General features: G+C 42.3%; 1 protein-coding gene across 1 annotated transcript; it reads left to right on the forward strand.

The window, feature by feature from the left end:
* Positions 1-875: 875 nt before the first annotated feature.
* LOC147243832 (proprotein convertase subtilisin/kexin type 5-like) lies at positions 876-18,085 on the forward strand. Its single transcript, XM_086188237.1, has 26 exons — positions 876-1,180; positions 1,732-2,027; positions 3,197-3,301; positions 5,073-5,231; positions 5,355-5,498; positions 5,783-5,859; positions 6,106-6,194; positions 6,285-6,457; positions 6,575-6,781; positions 8,026-8,126; positions 8,214-8,317; positions 9,545-9,665; positions 9,904-10,092; positions 12,366-12,502; positions 12,603-12,725; positions 12,918-13,020; positions 13,219-13,409; positions 14,044-14,128; positions 14,529-14,632; positions 14,736-14,874; positions 16,224-16,339; positions 16,661-16,763; positions 17,111-17,247; positions 17,512-17,712; positions 17,827-17,895; positions 18,039-18,085. Exons 2-26 carry the CDS (start codon positions 1,878-1,880, stop codon positions 18,083-18,085), a joined length of 3,174 nt encoding a protein of 1,057 aa, XP_086044363.1. The 5' UTR covers positions 876-1,180; positions 1,732-1,877.
* Positions 18,086-18,098: the final 13 nt, after the last annotated feature.

Here is an 18,098-nt window from a genome sequence, read left to right on the forward strand (position 1 = left end):
TCTCTCTCTCTCTCTCTCTCACACACACACACACACACACATACACATAAAGTTAGAGCTCATTACTCATGTCTGTATGTGTGTGTTGCTGCCATCCCATATGAAGGGCAGAGCATGTTGTTTTGCAGTGGAAGGCTTCAAAGCGGAACGTTGAAAAAGCAGGTTTCTGGGAAAGAACATGTACAAAAAAGTTTTAACCACAAGATATTTCAAAGAACCAACTGAAACAACCTTTAAAATTAATTTATCTGATCTGCATGATAGAGAAAGTTGAAAAAATATGAGGCATCTTTTATTAGGCCATCCTGACGCTGTAATAAATTCAAGATTAAAAATTCATCTATTTTATCATTTTACTACAGGGTTGCATAACTAGGAGTGTAATGGCGCACATATTTTGTACCCCCATATACTTTTATTCAGCCGCCCCACCAAGCGCCCACAAACCAGAGCTTGAAGACTCTTTAGTATCATTTAACTGTGCTGTTTGTTTGGTAGCCCTGAGAGATCAACACACTGAACACATCAACTAAGAATTAAGAGGAGCAACATTTGAAGTATTATTTCTGTGGAACCAAAAACTCTGAACACAAAGCTCATGCTTTACTTTCATCTCTTCAACTGACAAGAACAGTGTACAGCATTGTACTTCCAAAGGTATTATATCAGATGTTACTGGTGACTTTCTTTTGACCGTAATGTGGAGTAATGAGATACTAAATACACCACCAACATTTATGGAAAATAACTGCAGAAGGATGCAAAGGCTACTAAAGGAAAGTGTGTAATATTCTTTCATGGCTATTGCACAACTTCAGAGACATACATAAATGTTCACTCTTGTGTTTCTCTCTTTTTCCTGTGTATATATAAACTTGTATGCTGCAGTAACATTTAAGGGATAAATAAAGTATTTCTGCTCGCGAAAAGGTGTCAATAACCAAACTCCGTTACCCGGGACTCTTTGCTTTTATTTTGGCTTCCTGAAACAGCTCTGATTGGCCGACAGTGTCACGTGACACATAATGGCGTCATCAACAGTGGATGAAGCGGTAGTGTGCTAAAACTCGCAAAATATTTTCTAAATCATCATGAATTTGTTGTGCCAAGACTGCAGTGTCGATGGAAGTTGAAGCCCCTGACCGGACCGGAAGCAGCGCACTGATCGGAGCTTTTCCGTGTAAGTTAATTAGTTATTAAGTTATAAATTAAAGCCGTAATGAATAACAAAAGGGGTCGTTTCGGGTGGCAACACATCACTGGACACAGTTACTGTACAAGCAATAAGTCACTGTAACATGTCCCTTTTGTAACGGTTACCCCCAACACTAAGAACAGTTACATATATGTAGGGTCTTCAGGCGAAGACCCTATTATTATTGTCTCTTTATCTTTGTTTCACAATTGAGGTCAACATAGATAACAGCTGACAAATTTATTTTAATTCATACAAGTTACCATAAATGCATTGTGTCTGAAATATGATGCAATAATGCCCCCCCCCCCCCCCCCCTCTAATAGGAGATTGTCTATTTAATTAAAATGCAGTGTAAAGAAGAGCCTGCACCTGACAGGCATTTTTAGCCGCAGCCCACAGCTCAGATCCTCCTGAAGGACACTCTTCAGCTGATACCTGGCTCCCATATTGAAACAGTAATTTGATATCGGTCCCTGTGAAAGACAGTCAAGTCCTTTTAGTTCTACCTGGCATGCATCCTTCCGCATCTGCAGAAACGTCTGAGGATACCTGTTGACTGGCACAGTGTGCACACTAGAGGACTTCAATTTGTGACTTTCCACGATGACGTCGACTTACAGGGACATTGTGTGAAACGCCCGAGTTTGATCTGGAGGCAATTATCATCACCTCAGCAGTTATGTTGCAGTTTTTCTTGCTGTGGATTGGAATGCTTTTCCAGTTTTGCCATGCTACGACTTACACCAACGACTGGGCCGTAAGAATAAACACAGCCACAGAATCTGTGAACCGGATAGCAGAGCGATATGGATTCACAAATATGGGTCAGGTAAGTGTGATATTAAAAAAACAACAACAACAAAAAAAAACCTTGACAAGGTATTTTCATTCATGATATTAACTGTTGTGAAAGTCTGTAACGGTGAACTAAAGAGAAACATAGTAAACCTTATGTTGAACAAAGCAATATTCCTTTGAAAAATAGCGAGAAATAAAAATGTAGATAAAATGCAGATGTACATCATATAGATAATCTTAACTAGGACCATTGCCAGAAAAAATCCACAGTGTCATAAAAGCTATACTTTAAATATCCTACTGAAGAGTTCACAACATTGTAGTGAGTAAACCAGTGAGTGAGCTGGGGCCCTAACCTGGGGCCACAGCCACTTGTAGAATAAACGTTGCTGCACGAGGAGGGAAAAAAAAAAACAGAGACCTGCAGCAGTAAAAAACAGATGTAATGTGTGGAATCCACAGCAGTGGATAAATACTTGTTGAGGTACGTGTCACCTTAGTGAACTTTTCAAAGCCGTGACAAATCAGTGGAGGGGATGTTTGTCGCTGTGAGGACACTGGAGCAGTGAAAAAAATCACATTCTGTTCTCTCACCTCTTGCACCCATTTCATTACCCTGAACGTAGAATATTAATTATTCAAATAATAAACCTTGAAGAACCCAGTACTTCACTTCATTTATAGTATTTTAATCAAGTTTGTAAAGAATTGGTTGCTGCATAATGTAGGTTTTGACAAAGACATCAAAACAGGAATTCATCCAGGGAGAGGAAAACTGGCAAAATAAAAACTGAGCGAGTTATACCGTAAATTTAACACGCTTGAACACACCGAATGTTTCACCGCAGGTGAAATGACTACATTTAAGTAAAGAAGTCAAAGTCAATATTTGATTTAAAGATTGTTATTTATTTTTGTCCTTTGCAGACACTTTTTATTGACCTTGATGAAATTATCCGGAGTTTCTCTTTATAAAAATCTGCTGACGTCATAACACACCTGTGGCAGAAGTGTGGTTGCAGTCTCGTGGCTCAGGTTGCCTGAAAAACTATCACAGGTGTCCGGTAACCGTCTTAATGAAGGATACCAACAGCAGTTCCATAATTTAACAACTCATTAGTGCAGAGACAAAGCAGCACAAGCAGCAAACCTTCACTTTACCACAAATGAGTTTAACTGATTCTGTGTCCGTTTTGCCAGATTGGAGACCTGAAGAATTATTACCATTTCAGCCACCGTGAGACGGCGAGGAGCTCCACAAGCCCCAACAATGAGGTGACTGTTGGCATCTCCAAGGAGACTGAGGTATAGTAACAGGATCCGAGGAGAGCTGGAAGGTTGTACTGGATTATTAATCAGCTGCATATCCCCTGCCTACCTCCAGATGCAAACAAATGAGCACACACGTATGTTCCTGTACCACCCCCGCCTACACACACACACACACACACAAACACACACACTCACATATGTACACTCTCACACATACATATTCTTCCTCTCTCTTCATACACTCCAACACTAAACGTGTAGTTTTAAGAGCATCCCCGTGCCCTGGATGTTCCCGGAGGCAGCCTGGCAGCAGCTGCTCCAGGGTTATTAAAATCGCTGACAAAGCTCAGTCTGAGAACTGAGGGGTCAGCAGGGTAAATGGAAAGGCGTACGGGAACATCCTGAACCATGGTCATGAATGCATCCGTTCCCACTGGAGGATTGTCCCTCTCACTCTGAATAGACCAAAGACCATGCGTCACGAATTTCTGCATGCATCAAACAGATCCACCTCAGGTCTGACGAACTCGTCTCTGTCTGTCAGGATGGAGGATTCAGTCCTCTGGTTGGAGAGAGACCGTCTCCTGTTCAGTTAGCTGGGAAAACACCCAACACAGCAGCCATTTGGCTGTGTTCAAAGACGAGACCATGCACCCCTCCTTGGTGATTTATGGAGGCTGCAGTTGCTGCCCATGGGGATCCACACATGCTGATTCTGCAGCCCCGGAGTCCAGTGTGTGTTGGTCAGCTGATCTCTGCTCCGTTAATATTTACGGCACAGGAAGTTGATAATGTACCTCACATTCTAATAATTTAAGCATCAAATCAAAAAGCTCTTGAAACCGCTGCCATTGTAAGAGATGAACTGCAATATAACTCTGACTATCCGAGGGCTTCAGCTGCCCTCAAACTTGACTCCTGCCTTTGTTGTCAACATAAACAGTTGACTAATATTTAGAAAAATCGATATTTGAAATTATTGAACTTATTCATAATCTTCTTTAAGTGTGTCATGATGCATCTTAGAAATGTGACATTTCTACACCTCTAACTGCAAATGAATGCACCGAAAAATCAATAATTGAGGAATACACACTTCACCTGCAAACGTTGAGAAGGCAGAAGCCGTTTTGTTCCTACTGACCTTACTGATCAAGCACAGCTGTGATGAGTGTGGCGAAGTGCTGCCTCTTGGGAAAAAAAATGCTGAAATTAACTTTGGATGGCAGTGCTGTCCACCGACGTCAGTATTTTTTGAGGGCTTCACCCAATTGTACCATCCTGCAGTCATACACCAAAATGTCTCCAAGTTTCCTAAAGTCTGCCTGCATCCATCTGAATTAAGGATTAAAACAAAGCTAAAATATACGGTGAGCATGCTAAGAGGGCCACAAACCCACAGACAGATAACTTGACTTGATCACATTCAGCTAAGATATCAGCTAATGTCAGCTCAGTTAGTTGTCTTCTAAATTACTTCTGAATCATTTGCACATTTATTTTTATTTGCAACAATACAGATGGCACTTGGAAAGGTGATTTTGATTTATTGTTCCTGTATGTTTGACATTTTCCAAAACCAAATCGTTCAATTTATTGACGTTGTTTCCACCAGACGGGGTAGAAGTCATTCCACCAAAATTCCAGGCATTTATGTGGTCGGCTGAGATATTTCAATTTTCATTTCTGATTTATGTCATTATTTTGTCTTGGACAACTGCTGTTCTTAAATTGAAAGTTGCCTCTAATTTTGGACCCAAAAAATAGAGGTATTATAATTTTGAAGTTGTGTTCCTGTTTTAAGGTGGAATGGCTCCAACAGCAGGTGGTACTGAAAAGAGTAAAGAGGACCCCCAGAGCCAGTTCTGCTGACACCAGGGCCACACACACTCCCACTACCCATCTTCAGTCTAACCACACTCTGCACTTCAATGACCCTGCATGGAACAGCCTGTGGTACATTGTGAGTTCAATTTGTTTTCAAGTCTGAAACACATAAACCCGGACAGACGGAGCCTAAAATAGGCCCCTGATTTATTTTTTACTCCTAAGGGCTGAATTGGATGTCCCACTGTTTGCTCCACAGTTCTGCAGTGATGAGTCCAAAGGCTGCCAGTCTCACATGAACATTGCAGGGGCCTGGAGGAGAGGGTATACTGGGAAGGGTGTGGTGGTGTCTGTCCTAAATGATGGCATTGACGGAGAGCATCCGGATTTGAAGTCAAATTATGTAAGTGCCCCGGGATGGAATGCTCTCCTCGCTAAGGGGACATTAATCATAAGCAATTTGGCAGAGCTCTTAGAGTAAGAGCACATAGCTGAGACAGATATTGCAGGCTGAGCTTTTGGGCCAAAGGTTTGGAAAGGAGTATTGGATTGGACATTAAACGTCTGATCCACTTAACTATTGAGTGGAATGGTGAATAATACTCTTTGTGATTTGTCTGATGAAACAGAGACAGATAGCTGCTGGCATCTTGTTATGCGTTGCTACTTACTATCCATCTGATTCAGGATCCTCTCGCCAGCTATGATGTGGACCGACAAGACGAAAAACCTCCTCCCAATAATTACAACAATGCTGCCAACTAGTGAGAACTTGGGATTTTTCTTTATGCCTGTTTTGCAGTTTCCTTTTCCTCGATATGCTTCTAACTTTAATTAATGCACACTTTTCCTTCCCATTTTTCAGTAATTACATGCATATATGGATATGTAAATTCCTCAGTTTGAATTCTGTCTTCTCACTGGTTTGATGTAACGGAAATAGCCTGTCTTCTCCTCATGCAATATGCATCTAACCTCATGTTCTGATGTTCTCCTCCTTTTCTCTGAAGCCATGGGACTCGATGTGCAGGGCTGGTTGCTGCTGCTGCAAATAACTCTCAGTGCACGCTTGGAGTCTCTTTCCACGCACGGATCGGCGGTGAGTCCATGAAACTAGCATGCCGAAGGACTTCTGGAGGTCAGAGTTTTTCCACATAATGGATTCCAACATTATCATTGCAACCTGCAGGTGTCCGTATGCTGGTTGGAGACGTGACAGACATCGTGGAGGCCCAGTCTCTGAGCTTCAGACCACAATATGTTGATATTTTCTTAGCTAGCTGGGGCCCGGAAGATGATGGGGCCACTTTGGAGGGACCAGGGCCTCTGACTCGCTTAGCTTTACAGAATGGCATTCAAACAGTGAGAATCTGAAAGAAAAAGCATGTCGCACCTGCGTTTGTGTATTCACTTTACTTCACTTCACTTCTTCTACTCATTATTAGAAAATTAACAACCTCTGTCTTCAATTAATCCCAGGGGAGGCATGGAAGGGGTTCTGTCTTTGTCTGGGCAACAGGAAGCGGTGGTCAAAGTGGTGACCACTGCTCCTGTGACGGCTACAGCAACAGTATCTACACCATCTCTATCAGCAGCAGCACTCGGCACGGACACCCGCCAGATTACCTGGAGAGATGTTCATCTACGCTGGCGACGGCCTACGTTGCTACAGAGACGGAGGACATGGTCAGTAGAAACATAAGAAGTAAAATTCAGTATATGTGCAGATGTGATCCAAAAGTTGCCCAAGGAAATAAGAAGGTGTGTGACATGCAAAGATCTGATAGTAAAATAAAGACAAGTACATAATTAAACTTGCACAAAGAATGTTTCCCGTAATATGCTAAAAATGATAAATATTTAGTTTTTTTAAAAAAGATCTGTCTTTCAAGGACATTCCTAATTTTATTTATGACTTATGAATATATTATTTTGTGTCTTTCATATATTTAAATATGGATGGAACACCTGTAACGTTGAACACAAAAATATGTCGACGCGATGATGGGGTTCGCTCCATCCGTCCCAAAATACCTGACATACATCTGATCTTCAAGCAGAGTTTAACAGAGATCGTTAAGGTTTGTCCCTGTGAAGCTTAAATGACTTAAACTATATACATACGAGGTTCATTTAAACACGGTTTTATGGTATCGATTGGCCTTTCAGGGATGTTTTAGAAGTCAAGAAGTGCCACTATCACACCAGCTGCTGAAAGCTGGAACACATTTGGTAAATGAGTCGGGGGCTCGGGGTGGGGGAGTGGGAGGATAGTGTTGCAGGCAAACAGCCGCGTTTGAGTGTGATAGCTGGAGACACCTGTCAATCAAGCAAAATCACCCCAGACATACACTCCTGAACATTTTTTTCTTGGGAGAACAAAAACATTTTCAATTCACTGAGGAAGAAGTAAAAGTCATGTCAGATGAGCTGATTGTGTAGATTTTAATATTAATATAAAATATTGGGATATTGGTATGATGTTTCAAATGATTTGATTAATTATACATGATTTCATTGGTGATTGATGACGATCGGTGATGAATGATTTCATATTTTGAAGTTTTTAGGAAGTTTACATTTTTTTGGTTGATGCATACTTTGGATGCCTTTAGTTTTTTTTAAAGGATCACTTTAAGCCACTTTGAGATTCTTTAAGTTAATTGTATAAATAACTTATATTAAGAGACATAATTACCTGCTTTTATTTGCTCAGATGGATAACAAATGCTTCTGTCACTTCCTGCTGAGGTCATGGATAAACAGTGTTGGGGAAACTCTTCTGGTGATCTCACTCAGGGGATTTTCCATTTTCTGATGTCACAATCAACAATATGCAAAGAACCCACTGTGTCCTTACTTACTCATACAAAAGTAAAACTGTGACACAGCAAAATGTTAAAAGTTGGAAAGATATTCTATTTTGACAGGTCACGTTGGGTCCTCAGCAGAGCTGTGGCCGGGCTCCATCAGGACCCTCCGTCTCCACCTCCATGGCTGCAGGCGTCATCGCTCTAGCTTTGGAAGCCAAGTACACTCATCTCCATCACATTTAAACCACGCCAGGTAAGATAAGGTGATGTGAGTTTGATGATTTCTCTGCTTGACCTTTCCTCAGCTCCCTGCTAACCTGGAGGGATGTGCAGCACATTATTGTCCGAACATCAAAAGCTCATCATCTCACGGCCTCTGACTGGCTGGTGAACGGAGCTGGATATCAAGGTATCCTGTTGTCACACCAAACCAGACCAACAGTCATCTACTTTGGCTACTGTGTTTATCATGAAACAGTCCAGTGTCAGTTGCTGACAGTCGATTGCTTCTGTTCCTATCAATGCTTCAACACACAGTTGTTGTAATTAGTTGGTTCCATCACTAGTAGATGTTGTGATTTTAAAGCGTTTCTACTATTGCTAATGTGTTGTAATGTTACATATGAATAAACATCCCTTGTATTCAGAGTTCACACACCCCTTAATTAGTATCACCGCCACCAGGTAAATCTCTTTGCATTTCCCTCCACACCACGGAGGATGCAGCAGAGACTTACTCCGACTTAGACGGCTACTTCCAGTTAATCCTCTGCTAACATTAATATGGATGAATAATTTAATCATACTTTATAACTTTGTTTTATTAGACCAAATGGATTCTGATTGTAGTTGTGTGACGCTCAAAGCTATCCACCACTTCACAGCTGCAACAACAGTGTAGGCTACGGCTGAGCCTATGACATCAGCACGTGCCATCAGTTGATTATAACAACTGTCACTACCAGTAGAGGGAGACAGAGCTGCTGCGCTATAGCTTTAAATCCCTTAAGCCAACTTTGACGTTAATAGTATCACTAGTAAAGATAGATGACCCAATTTGGAGTGCCCTAAGTCCCACAATACCTTGCGTTACACTTCTCTAGATTGGTGCCCCGGGGTAATGCAGTTTAAATAGTATTGGCAGCTTTTGAGAAGTGCTAGTATGCGAGAAAAATCAGGTGGGCGCCAAAGAAAACACATAAAAGCGCAGTACTTGTTAGTACCGGCCCACTTCCAGCACTGACACTATCAGATTGCTGCATCCCAATTATTTATAGCTTACATAACTTATGCCCCATTAAATCTCTGCTTAATATCTGAATCGGTACAGTTTTACTTTCAAGTATTTGCCAGCACTTAGGAGAAAATGAACAATTATTTATGTATTTCAAATGCAATCCTCTCAGAGAATATGAACTGAGATGACTTTGGCTGATAAGCATAAATGTGCTTGCAGCTCTTTTTAGGGAAACTAAAACACAGTGAGCATACAAACTAATGAGATACTGCGAGCAGAACAGTGATAAACGCCTACAAAGTCCCAGGAGTATGTGAACTTATTATAAATCCTCTTTTATCCCCCAGCTAATGTGGTATTTGTGCATGCCTGCTTGCTGATGGGTGGGGTGTCTTTCAGTAAGCCACCTGTATGGTTTCGGCCTGCTGGATGCTGAGAGCATGGTGAAGCAGGCAGAGCTCTGGAAACAAGTTCCCTCACAGCATGTGTGTGTGGAGGAGGCTCCCATTCAACGGAGCAGGTATCACATCAATGGCGTTGCAAGAGATCTCCGCTTTGATTCAGGGCTTCCCTTGATTCCTTTAATACACTTGATCTGTTTCTGTCTCAGCTCTCACATGGATTTCTCTCACACACTTTAATGGGCGCCAATTTCATTTACTTCTCCTTCCCTTGTAACTCGCTCTTTCTGTTTTCTGACTCTCCTTTCATCTCTGCCACTCACCGTGTCGCTTTATTCTTTTCTTCTCTCATGACAGAACAATTCATCCCGGCACTGCGCTGACATCCACCTATCAGACTACAGGCTGCTCTAACAAGGCCTCGCAGCACGTTGTTTATGTGGAGCATGTCATTGTCCGTGTCACCATCATTTGCAGTCGTCGCGGCGACCTTTCGATCACCCTCGCCTCCCCTTCAGGCACTGTGTCACAGCTTCTAGCTAACAGGTATCTAGGACCACTCACCGACAACATCATTTGCAGTAATATATGTGCATCCTTTTTGTTTAAAACACAACACAAAACCCTAGGTTGCTAAATTTGGGGATAAAAAGGTGGTTTTTGGCAAACACAACTGCAAAATCAGTTGTGCTCATATGGTGTTTCAAGGGATTTGGTTTCTTGGCAAGTTTCCTAGAAAATTGATTTCTTTCCATATGTGGTGTCTTACGTTGAGCAAACTCAGCAATGCCAAAAACACAAGCGAATACTCAGTTAAAGGTTGTGTTTATGAGATCTTGAATATTAATATACGTTCATACATGCCAAGCTGGAAAGTCAGTGTATGTGACAGATTTTCCACTATTCTAATTGCTCACAGGGAATCATGCAGCTGCATGCATTAGCACAGTCGCACTAACACACAATGAACAAAGAACAACGGGATGCTTGTCTCGGTGTGCATGTGACATCAATGTGGAACACTTGATTGTTGAAAACACTGAGGCAGAATCAGCCACAGATGTTGATGTTTGCCAGTCCCAAAACCAGTGACAATGACTCAGCAGGTGAATAAGTTGCGCTTAAAACTAAAGCACGACACCATCCACCATTTGCCAGAAACCACCACTTCTCCGAACTTTAGCCAATTATTTGTCGGGGCAGTATAGCCATGAAAAACCTGAGTTTACCTTGACTGTGGAGGTTATGTTTTTGACGTAGTTTGTCCTTCTTTCAGTATAATTACGCACACAAAAAAAAAATCACAAAGCCAATTTTTGTGAAAGTTGGTGGAGAATCGGAGCTTGAGCCAAGGATGCATTAAATTTGGGGACAGATCCAAATCATGGGGCAAATACAAGAATTATTGATATGAATTTTCAGAGGCTACAGCAGGTAACATCACAAACACAGGGTGTTAAACTGCTCTAGACATCTTGGAGCACACATAACTCCGCCAAGGTGACCTCAGACAGTCCCAGATTAAAAAAAATAAATAAATAAATAGTTTTTGTCATTATGTTAAACAGATCCACTCCAAAATTCAGGGATCCATCTATACTTCTCCACTATATTTGGTGAAATTTGGCATCAGAGTTCTTGTGTTATCCTGCTGACAAACAAATGGCACCAAAAGTATTACTTCCTTGGCAAGGATAATTAACAGTAGATGCTGTAGTTCCCCACAGTGTTTTTGTGTCTGTGATTTTATTATTTTGTTCATTATTTTATTATTTTGGTTCTGTGGTTTGTTGTGTTAAAGCGATACTTCACCCAAAACATTTATTTTCAACATGTTCGTGGTTTAATGAGCATAAGGCTTGATAATGTTGTAATGTTCTATGCTGGATAATGTCCTTAGAGGTTTTGGGCAATTTTTTGGCGTTGTTGTTAGCTGTCCAGTTAGCTGTCCATCACCATTAGCTTCAAGCTAAATATACATGTGTGACTCTTTCTACATTCTGAAGTTATCAAGTGGTACTGCAGGAGAGAAAACAGCAGTAGGAGTGTAGTTGTCCCCCCCTCCAGAAAAAAACGCGATTATGTGATCACATAATTCACCATGTAACCAGCCAAAGTCCACACATTTATGTGGGGGCCACGTTTTTTTCAGGGACGCCACATTTTTGCTGTATAATTTGCCGATTTCCACGCAAAATGCACGAAATATGCAGGGCTTGCATGATTTCATAATCCCTGCATTTTTGTTGTAAAAAGTCACACATATCTTCACAGAAATTTGGAAAATGCTGCATTTACCTCACACAAGAGAAGCCATTTTCCTCCTGTTGCCTTAGGAACATTGTGAAGTGATGTCAAAGCTGCAAACACCACGAAGAAGACATGATGAAGTCTGCAAATTAGTCTCATTTGCCAACATAAATATGCTTGGAACTTGTTTGACTCATCAAGGTTTTAAAAGTTTGAGCCATGTGTTTATTGAGGTTTGAAATAAAACAAGATGAGAACTTAATCATTCCCGGCACACAGATGCAGTACGTTTGCCTATCATAGGAGGGCATTAGAAATGACTCTTAACATTAAGGTGGTAGGGGGGGATCCCTTTTTTTTTCTTACTTATCAAAACGCAGTTTTTTGCAAATTCTCGCAATTTCATCACATAAAATTGCATAAATATCCCACGTATTCCATCGCATTTTTTAAGAAAACTTGCCACATAATCAATCAAGCACACAAAAAAGTCCGCATTTTTCTGGAAGGACTGTGCAGTAATTGGTGTAGAAGATATATATGAGTGGTGAAAATGTGATTTTGTTTAGACCTCTAGACAACTCCACTGAGGGATTTCATGACTGGGAATTCATGACAACTCACAGCTGGGGGGAGCAGGCAGCAGGGGAATGGACCTTGAAAATCCTGGATACTCCCTCTCAAAAGAAAGAAAACGCTGAACTAGGTCCGCACTTTCTCTTTTTAACATCTCTGTATCAAGATTGAACAGTGCCAGTCTCCAGGGACAAGCTCTTATCCTGCTCTCTGTCGCTGTGGGTTCACAGGGATGCTAAAGGAGTGGTCTCTGGTGATTTATGGCACCGCAGAGCAGCCGTACCCTAAGCATCGAGAGCGAGCCCGATCAGCTGAGATGCCGATGGATGGTGACTTCACGGAAGAGTACAGTGGTGAGTCACGTCCGTGGCATCATGCTGGTATAAGCTGCCCTTTGTTCCAGCTCAGACCTCTCAGAAAGCAGCTAAATGCACAACAACACACATTTACAGTGTCTGTTGTGTTTATGTAAATACGGAGTAGATCAGCAATAACTCTTGCTGACACGATGGTGCAGTTACTTTGCGAATATTTGCCCTTCCAAGGACCCTGCGACCCAGAATGCAGTGACGATGGTTGTGAGGGGCCCAGCCCCAAGCAGTGTGTCACATGCTCACATTTCTTCCTCAAGTTCAAGAACAATACAAGGTTAGTTTGATTTCACATCTAGAGTGCAGCATGCATGTTCCCGCAGAGCTCATACTGCATTGAAAATAATCAGCTGTAATTTAGTCTACATTTTTGCAAATCCACCCTGTAAAAACTGTGAGAATTCATTCTCCTCACTTCCTTTCACTTAAGAGTTGCACTTCTTGTCCTCTATGTGCTTTGGTCCGTGTCCAATAGGATGTGTGTATCCGAGTGTCCCAGGGGATTCTGGGGCGACCGCCGGCGTTGTAAGAGGTGCTACTCCTCCTGTGAGAGCTGCACTGGGAGTCGCAGTGACCAATGCACATCCTGTCAGCCTGGTCATCACCTGACTGAGGGGACCAATACCTGCACAGCTTTCTGTGGGGATAACTACTACCTGGACTACGGTTGGATATCTGGCCTTGGCCTTGTCTCTATGAATTTATTAATAACTAAAGTATTGAGAGAGCACATATAACTGCCAAGGAGGAAACAAGGACACAGAATACAACAAAATCACAATCACAAAATATGTGAATTTTCTTCCCAACGACCAAAACGAGATGTTCTGGATCCAATTTTCTCAGGTATCAACCATTATTTAAATAAAAAAAAAAATCTGTCTTCGGATTACAGTTCCAGTTGAAATTTTCACCCATTTCACATGGGCTAGAAGAATTTGTTCAAAATTTCCCAGAAGAATATTGCCAATAGCTATATATAGTGGCCAAGAACAGTCTTCAGGTCCTTTTTTCCTTTCATTGTTACCACCAAATCTATTCAAAGTCTTCCATCAGTCCTGATGACGAACAAAAGAACAACGCTACAAAAAGAAAAATGAGAGGGTTTTGCCAAATTTCCCATTTAATAGTTTAATTTAAGATTAAAGAATCCATGATTTGCAGAATAGTTTGAACAGAGCTGCATAGGAGCCTACTAATGAATAGCCAGTTTTCGTAACTGCAGTTGAGGGGTGTGAGAGTAAGACTGATTAATACACTCTGATGTGTATTCACTGTCTATTGTTTTATTTCCCCATAGATGCTAATATGTGCAGAAAGTGCAGCGAAAACTGCTTGAGGTGCACCTCCTACAGCATCTGCACAGAATGCAAACCAGACACGAGGTGAATCAAATTCTCTGATGAGGCTTGAATTAACTGCTCGGGAAACACTGCTTCTTCTCCTCCAGCCGCTGAGATTACAGATACTCCCTGTGCACACACCCTCTGTAGCATCCTAACAATTAGTGAAAGAGTATTTTTAGCGCTGTATCCTTCTGTTATCTTCCACTCACAGCTAAATATGTATCTCTAGTTCCATTTGCAAAATCATCTCTAACAAATTCACAATATTGTTGAGTTTCATGAATACAGTCTTTACTGGCTCAGTTTCCCTGGTGCTGGTGCTGGTGGCTGTGGGCTGGAAAAACTGGGCCTGCAGTCCGATGGCGATGAGTCATCGTTATGGTGTCACATGATTGGCTTCATGTGTCACAGTGCCACATGCTCTCTCCACCCTCTCCAGTCTGCAGGGGAATCGGTGCCAGAGGAACTGTCCACCAGGATTCTACCATGACATGCAGGAAGGCCCGTGCAAACCTTGTCACAAGGCCTGTGCTACTTGTGCAGGTGAGAGCAGAGGTCAAGGGTCACAGTCTGTGGTAATAAAGTAAGCCATTAAAACTCCATTCTGTGTGTCCAACATGTTATTGTCCTCCTCATGCGGCATCAGGTGCAGGTGTTGAAGCATGCAAACACTGTGCAGAAGGCTACTTGACGGAGGAGTGGAGGTGTGTGCCCTCCTGCAGTGCCGGCTTCTACGCCTCAGAGCCAAACCCGGAGATAGCTGATGGGCAAAGGATATGTAGGAGGTGAGCTCACTGGTGTGTGTTCAGGTGTGGGTGGCTTGTTTATCTGCTGATGGCAGGCCGTGTTCTGGTGGTTGGCTCCAGTGTGTGTGTGTGTGTGTGCATGTGCATGTGTATCATATTTGTGGAGTCTGAAATCTGGAAGCCCACCATCCAACATGATTTGCAGGGCCAAAATGTCAGACCACACAAGTTTAAAAGGCTGGTTTTAAAGTCTTTTAAAAGTTGTGTGTTTTTTTTTTTTTTTAGTGTTATGGTCTGAGGTGTACAAAGAGTATTTATCTTGCTGACAACTTTTACTCCCTTCATTTCAACAGAAATATCTGTTCTTTCTACTTGTTAAATGATCAAACCAGGCTTGTTACTTTGAATTTTAGCCTTCCCAACATCAAGAAACATTTCCTCAAATTAAACAATACAAAATAAAAGACTATCCTTGGCACTCTTCATCTAAACCCCCCTAGTTTAAGGCTTCATTAGACCTGAAGTGTGCTTTCGTGTTAGTCAGAATATTTCAAGCTCTCTATCCTGACATTCAAAACTGATTTGAGTGAAGTTTATGTATCATTTTTGGTTACATTTTTTTAATCGTATATTATATAACAGGGTCTCCCAGACTTCTACAGCCATATACATTGAGCTCCCTGATGTGTACCTTCTTTTCCTCCATCAACGGAGGCAACATAGATGTTAGCTCTGTCAGACACAGTACTGGAAGCAGTCGGGATGTCAGCTGGTGCACTGCGTTAGTCTGCTGCTCCCGTGGGTGTTGGGGTGAGGTTGCTGCAACCATTTTTCCATATTTCAGTCAGTAAGCCAACATATTGGATGCTAAAAGGCCTTGTTTTTCTGACCCAGGTGGAAATAGGCCTCCAGGGTCTGCATCCCCAGAAGACCTGCCTGCAACCCAACACTGCCTCTGATTGGCTAGTACATGTGGGGGGAGAGGGATCAGGGTCAGAGCCCATCAGAGGAAGAGAAGGAACGGGGATTTTTTTCTGATTTATTTTTCATGAAGGAATTTGAGGGGATACCACAGATTTTTTATGATGTACCCCTTATGCCTGCCCCGAGGTGCACACGCATCCTAGTTTTGGAATTTTTGGATTACTTTGACTCTGTTAGAGATTATAATGCTCCCTGGATTAGCAAGGCAGCACACTACCCTAAAACAACCCTCAGCTGATCATTTATGACATTCGTGTCCTGCGTGAACTAACTAAAATATTTTAATTTCAAATGCATTGAATCTTGATGTCTGCTTTTACCACAGTCTTTATCTGTACCCCCACATCCATTTGCCACATCTGGTTGGCATCCGTATGTGTGAACATGTGTGCTCGCTTCTTCAGGTGTGACGCCAGCTGTCTCACCTGTGCGGGGCCGAGCCGGGGGAACTGCAGCAGCTGCTCCACTGGTCACAGCCTGCAGGAGGGAGTGTGTGTTCTTAACAATGTGTGCGCAGACGGTCAGCCATCCATCTTCTTCCTTGAAAAATATATATACGGCTCACTTCTCCTAGATAAGCAGTCTTGACACATTTCAGCTCCTCCAGCTTTTTAAACTAGTCCATATATTTTTGAAATGAGAATACAAGAGCGTTTTATGGACATTCTATGGTTGTATATGAATATATTTGCAATTTGATAGTATGTATGATTATCACGCTTCCTTTTCAGTTATGAGAGTTAACCTCAAGTCAGCCGTGTTTATTTGTAAAAAGTCCTTCCATTGGTGCATGGTTATTTATTTCTGAGTCAGTGCGGTTCTTTTGCTGTGTGTCTATCAGGAGAGTACCAGGACGGTAATGGGAAGTGCCACGCGTGTGATGCAATGTGTCTGAAGTGCACAGGCCCGCAACATGAAGACTGCATCAGCTGTGTTTCTTCACGGTGAGTTGGATTTTGCTTTTTAGATTCAGGGTCAGAGGGGAAATGAATCCATCATGCTGTTTCTCTGAGTAAGAAACGGTGTGCCACCATGATGTACAATGACGCTTATTAATATTTCATTAAGATGTTGATACAGTCAAGATGCTTGATCATTTCCTGTGAAAAAATAAAGAACTGACCATATTTAATTTCTTGTCTTGATTTATTTACTTTTAATAAACCATCTTTCTCTTCCCTCTGGGTCAACAAACTCAGTTTACTGACATAGTTCTGACATATATTTCATGCTGCATAGACATATGTGTTGATTTTGTGCTGTTAGCAAAATTTTTGTTTTTGGGCTGCAGGGTTCTGGATCAGGGCCGCTGCCTGGCCGAGTGTTCCAGGGGTAAGTTCCAATCAGGGGGCCGATGTCACCTGTGTGACCACACCTGCGCCACATGTGTCACTTCTGGACCTGCCAACTGTACCAGCTGTGACACAGGTGAGGATGGACCACAATAAGTGCGCTGTGTTTGTGAGTGTGTGTACGTAAGAGCTGGATGATACAAAAACATGAACAAAAACAAATGTTTCATATAATTTGACGAAACGTCCTTGAGCCAAACATTTTTCTGGATGAAATCATAAACTCTTGGTCTTCCTCACTCACTGAAAGAGAAAATGAGATGAAAATGAGACAAACCTGAGTCTGTCTTCCTCTGTGGTTCACACCTCTTCAAACCACAACACACTGCTTCTCCTCCAGATAAGTTTGGAATGGAGCGATACTTGTATGAAGATCAGTGTCTGGACGCCTGTCCTGAGGCCTTCTACCACACCAAGGAGCAGAGCTGTGAGCCGTGCTCGGATCATTGCAGACTGTGCACAAGCTCTAGCCGCTGCCTGAAGTGTAACTCCTCCTACTACATCTCTGATGGAGTGTGTGTGAAGCAGGAGTGTGGTGAAGGTAGGGGCCCAGCATCAAGAAAGCCCTTGAAGAGCATTGATTCTTCTTGCTTTATCTCTAACCCTCGTCCTCTGATTTCTTTTCGTCCGTGCATCTTTCGTCACACTCTCTCAGGGGAGGTGGCGGATCCGGATTACGAATACTGCATGGCCTGTGAGGAGGGCTGCAAGCACTGTGTCTTGTGTAAGTCATGGCACTGTAGCTTTTTCCCAAAAAAATGACCCCTACCTACAGCAGGCCAAGCTCTCCTTTCAGTGTGTTGCCAGGTTTTTCTTTCTGGTAGTAGTTCCTGTAGGAGAGCTGAGTTTTTTGTCTGCTTCCAACAGATAACCCCAGGCATTGCCTGTCCTGCACTGAAGGCTTTTACAAGTAAGGCTGTGTGCCTC

Source organism: Aulostomus chinensis, chromosome 19 (assembly GCF_037954235.1).
Source record: "Aulostomus chinensis isolate RoL2024-O1b breed Wild chromosome 19, RoL_Achi_v1.0, whole genome shotgun sequence".
Taxonomy (NCBI): Eukaryota; Metazoa; Chordata; class Actinopteri; order Syngnathiformes; family Aulostomidae; genus Aulostomus; species Aulostomus chinensis.

Coding starts and splice junctions, on each gene's coding strand:
- LOC147243832 (XM_086188237.1), top strand. CDS start 1,878: ATGTTGCAGTTTTTCTTGCTGTGGATTGGAATGCTTTTCCAGTTTTGC. Junction 3,302..5,072: donor GCATCTCCAAGGAGACTGAG/GTATAGTAACAG, acceptor TCCTGTTTTAAG/GTGGAATGGCTCCAACAGCA. Junction 8,318..9,544: donor GAACGGAGCTGGATATCAAG/GTATCCTGTTGT, acceptor GGTGTCTTTCAG/TAAGCCACCTGTATGGTTTC.